This window comes from Brassica napus, chromosome A8, assembly GCF_020379485.1.
Source record: "Brassica napus cultivar Da-Ae chromosome A8, Da-Ae, whole genome shotgun sequence".
In the NCBI taxonomy this organism is placed as follows: Eukaryota; Viridiplantae; Streptophyta; class Magnoliopsida; order Brassicales; family Brassicaceae; genus Brassica; species Brassica napus.
The window spans coordinates 3,753,500-3,758,537 of NC_063441.1; the positions used below are offsets into that span (position 1 = coordinate 3,753,500).

At 39.5% G+C, this 5,038-nt stretch overlaps 1 protein-coding gene across 1 annotated transcript; it reads right to left on the reverse strand.

Moving 5' to 3' along the window:
* Positions 1-3,277: 3,277 nt before the first annotated feature.
* On the reverse strand, positions 3,278-3,916 carry LOC125577008 (dof zinc finger protein DOF1.6-like). Its single transcript, XM_048737614.1, has one exon. The coding sequence runs from the start codon at positions 3,821-3,823 to the stop codon at positions 3,296-3,298; it is 528 nt and encodes a 175-aa protein (XP_048593571.1). The 5' UTR covers positions 3,824-3,916; the 3' UTR covers positions 3,278-3,295.
* Positions 3,917-5,038: the final 1,122 nt, after the last annotated feature.

Sequence of the window (5,038 nt, forward strand, 5' to 3'; positions counted from 1 at the left end):
CGAACCGAACCAAACAGAAAAACAAGGTTCGGTTCAGGTTTGGATCCTGTCAAATATACTAGTAGATCCTATATATTTAAAATCAAAAAAATGAAACCGAACCAAAAACCGAATAAAGAACCAAATTTTGTAATATAGTTTATAATCTTATAAATATTAATTATATTTAATTTTAAAATAGTCAAGGAGTTTTAAAAAATATTTATGACTCAAAATACACAAAAATTGATTAAATATTTTTATCCAAATATTTTAAATTATCTTAATTATCCAAAAAAATTATCTGAAAATCCAAAAAATATGATATTTAATCCAAAAACTCGATTTTTTTACCTTTGAACCGAAAAACCATAACCGAACCGGAATCTAATGGGATCCAAAATTATTTCGGATATACCCAAACCAAACCGAAAACAGAAATAAACCAAACCGAAAACGAACCAAAATTTCTAAATATTTAAAATTATCTTAATTATCCAAACCATTTATATGAAAACCCGAAAAATCTGATAATTAATCCAAAAAGCTCAAATTTTTTTTACCTTTGAACCAAAAAACCAGAATCGAACAGGAACCGAATGGGATCCAAAATTGTTTCAGATATAAGCCAGTTCTCAAATTTGTTACCCGAACCGAACCGAAAACAGAAATAAACCAAACTGAAACCGAACCAAATTTTCTAAATACCTGAATGGATCGTAAACCTCTAGAACTGAAGAACTTAAGAACCGAAAGAATCAAACAAGAACCGCACCAAGAACCGAATTCCCATGGCTATCTATACACTTTCAATTCATTTTTTAAAGACACTAAGTGACTAAGGTTGAAGCCCTGATAAGGAGTATGAGAATAAAAACCCAAATAATACAAGAGTTTCATTAGTTACAAGTTTACAGCTGGTTTGCTTCATTGATTAACGGACTGGTTTGAATGTGAAATAATGTCCTTCATGTCTCTACATTGATCATAACACTAGATTCACATGACTTGGTATCCAAATCTTTTTCACTGTAAATGAACATTTGTTGATGTTTATTTATAATAAAACAAAATTAAGTTCAACGCAATTTTGTCATTTCAAAGATGTAGCAACAGAGTATCTCTTACTACTTCTGCAACAGTAGTACTTCTGTACTTTTTCCTCTTTCGACCCATATGCCTCTGACTATTGACCAACACCTATTCAAACACATTGGAGCCATTTTGTATTTTTTCTTTCCAATCCAATATGTTCATCACAGAACAGAGGATTTACAAACCGCCATTGTTAGACCTCAAAAGGTAAAAAAGACATCTAAAGATTCCTACTTTTTTATTTCACTTCGTTTGCCTCGGTTTGTTACTTGTTCTTTACTCTTCTCTAGGGTAAGAAAACAAACAGAAAAATCTAAAAAGAAATAAACAAAAAAGCAGAGGAATAAGAAGACATTGTTGCTTTGAATTGAAACCAGGCCATATCAAACTGTCCCCACTTTTACCTCCTATCTCCTTAATCTGCCACGTGTCACCCCCACCCACCACCGGAATCGCTCTTCCGGAGCCTCCTCCAAGACACCTGTTTAAACTGAGACTGTCAATAAACTAGTAAAGAGAAGAGACGAGTTCTCGTCGGTGGGTCAAGACAAAGACGTGTTTTATTAGATCAATGAGTCGAAACCGAGTTACAAAAGGGGAGAGAACAGAGGAAAAAGTCCGGCGAAGACAAGTTCGTCGGACCGTACAAGTCGGCGAGATATAAGATGTAAAACCCTAATTCTAGCCGAAAGTGAGTGTAGTAATTTGCGGATCCCCTCCTTGTTGCCTTCTCTCCTCCTTTTATAGGTGAACATTCGTTGACCTAATGTGTCTTGTCTCGATGGGCCTCCTCGAGTAATTGGGCCGACTTGTCGGGCCGTTGTGTCAGGTCGGCGAGCCGATGATGTTTAGTCAGTCATCTCATCGACTAAAAGTAGTCTGGAGCCGAGCTGATCGCCAGCTTACAAGTCGACGAGCCGATCCTCTGTGTTGTAATCATATATCTAGGTAATTGTCTTGCGGGCCTTTTGGGAGGGCTTGGCCCATACCCAACAGTAAGTCCCCCCAGTTCGCTGATGAGTAGCGTAGCCGACTCAGCGAATTTGATAGTAGGGTTCGTGAGACAATTATCCCGAATCTGTGATTTCAATCGACTCCTCGACTGTCCACTCGACTCCTTGACTGTGCAGTGGTTTCGCGCGTCCAAGTAAGCTGGAAGGATATCACCATCGAGAGGATTCGACGAGTGCTTGACAGAATCTCGAGGAGTAAGTTTCCTCTTGTGATCACATGTTTCTTCCAATTCGTGCTAATTCTGACTTGTTGATCTTTTTCAGAGGATTGGAGGTCAGATCTGTTACCTGAGTGCGCTGATCAAGAAAAAGCTGAGCGGGGCGAAAAAGACATCTTCTGCGACTCCTAGCGAGACAACTCCTAGTGAGACGACTCCTCGCGAAAAGACTCCTCGTGGAGCAGTTCCTCCCACTCCACTTCCTCTCGCGGTTTCCCCGGGACCATCTACAGGCCCGGCCAACGTCGACTCTTCGAGGGAGGATCTCGCGTTGATATCTGAACGAGAGACTGCCGAACTATCAGTGACTGGTGGCAAAAAGAAGAGATCTGCTCCTGACTCTTCTGCATCGGCTGCTTCTCAAGCGAGGACCGAATCTGATGGTCCTCCGAAGAAGAAAAAGAAAAAATGAGAGGAAGAAGAAGAGATCTGTTGAGGAACAGTCGGAGCCTGCTGAAGGCACCGAGAATCGTGAGGTTGTTATCGAAAAAGGTTCTTCTCGTGACACTGCAGCTCGGGGAGTCGTTGATTCGGACAACTCCCCGTCCGTCTCTCCGAAGAGGAAGAAGACTGGCCGCAGTCACGAATCGTCTACTCCGGTCACGTCTGCTTATGCTGCGAAGATTCCTCCATCTGCGCCTCAGACTCTTGTCGAGGGCGGTTTGGCCTCTGAGGATCGTCGGGTCAAATTTCATGACCGCGTGGAATTCAAGTACGTCGGTGAAACTCCTCTTTCCTTCGCCCCGACCGATTGCGCTGAGCTTGTTCGACAAATTAAGGGTGGTTGCAAGGACCTGCCCGCTGTCAAGGATCTTATCTTCAAGGACGCGTACATCGACGCAGCGAGGACTAAAATTCTGGTAAGAATTATTCTCCTCGTTTTCTCTCCTTTATGTTTCTGGTTTTGACTCATTGATCTAATAAAACACGTCTTTGTCTTGACCCACCGACGAGAACTCGTCTCTTCTCTTTACTAGTTTATTGACAGTCTCAGTTTAAACAACACCCAATACTCATATCCTCCAAACCGTACCCGTACCCGAACTCATAATCCAACCCACCAGTTCCACTTCCCAACGCCAGAAACGCTGCTCCATCGCTCTGCTCGCTTAACAGAGACGCAAAACTTCCGTGACCTGAATTCAGATTACTACCCTTTGCTTCGTTTGTGACCGTTCCTTGACTCATCGTGATGACGGAAGCAGAGCATGAAGAGGAGGAGGAGGAGGAGGCAGTAGTGGCGTTGGAGGAGAAAGAGCGGTTGCGTTTGGAAGAGCTCCGTCTTGTTCCACCGCCGACGGGAACGTCTCGGAGTGTGCCACCTTGAGTCCAGTAACGGCGGCAGGATTTGCAGAAGTAACGAGGCTGTAAGAGGTTGTAGTTGTTGTAGTAACAGAACTTGGTGATGATGGAGTTGCAGCGAGGACAAGGCAGCGGCTCGGCCATATTCGGCGGTGGGTAAGCCGCCGTAGAGCCCTGAACTCTGGCGGGTCGGGTTTGGTTCGATTCCGACGGCATAAGTTTGAGATAGTGAGGAAATAGACAGAGGTTTGTCGGAAGAGAGAGAGGAAAGCGAAAGAGAAGTGGCTATGTGGGTTATATATAGTCTATATTTTTGTTAGTTAGGCCTTACTATGCAGTTTCAGAATTTCAGTATTATTTGAAAAATGAGTTTAGAGTTGTTTCCTTTTAATGAATTAATCGGTTAAACTCAAATGTGACATATGATCACAGTCACAAAAAGATTTTGGGACTGTTTTACACATGTGTTATAAATTAGATCAATATGATAAACATTGTACATAATTAGAATAGAAAAATGAATGAAACATAAGTACATTATTGAACCTAAGATAAATTGGTTCATTCAGTCATAAGATTTTGATGGGTTTTAGTGATTTAAAAGAAAACAACCACTGGTTTCACGCTGTATACAGTATTGTCATATCATTTCTTACCAAACCAGTGGTGGTGGCTAAAGTCGTCTCTGTATATTAAAAAAAAATCGTCTAGAGATGGACTGGGCAAATAAACAAAATTGGAAAATCCAAACCAAATCCGACCCAACAATAATAAATCTGAATCAGCCTGAACTCGGCATAAATACCAAATAGAATTTTATGGTATTTTAAGTAATGAATTTTATTCAAGCTGAAACCGAACCCGAATCTAAATGGGCATCCGAAAAACCTAAAAAATTCAAAATTTCAAAGGAATTTATACCAAATATAATTTCAACCCTAATATGTATCTAAAATACACTAAGATATTATTGAATACCTAAAATAATTATTTATAACATAAATAATTAACTCAACTACTAAAAACAATTAATTCAAATAGTTAGTTGAATATATATTGGTATTTGGTCGACATTGATGTTTTTATGTTTTGACAATTGCATTTGAAGTTCAGTTATGAATAAGTTTTGTTCTGAAGTTTAAACAATATTGTTCTTTTTTTAATTTAAATATAGTTTCTTAAATTTATGTAGTTGCTAGTTGTTAATTTTAATTTGTTTACGTTTTATTCTGTATGATTTTTTGTTCGTACAAGACTTTTGTTTGTCATGACATGTCGTATTTTGTCATGTATAGTTAGTTTCGTATGGTTGATAGACGAGACTCCATTTGAAGGACAACAATATGGTTTAAGGAAGTCACATACACAATTTTTTTTGAAAAGACTGGAAATACAGAGTTTAATCAAGTACAAATCATTATTTTGGAACCG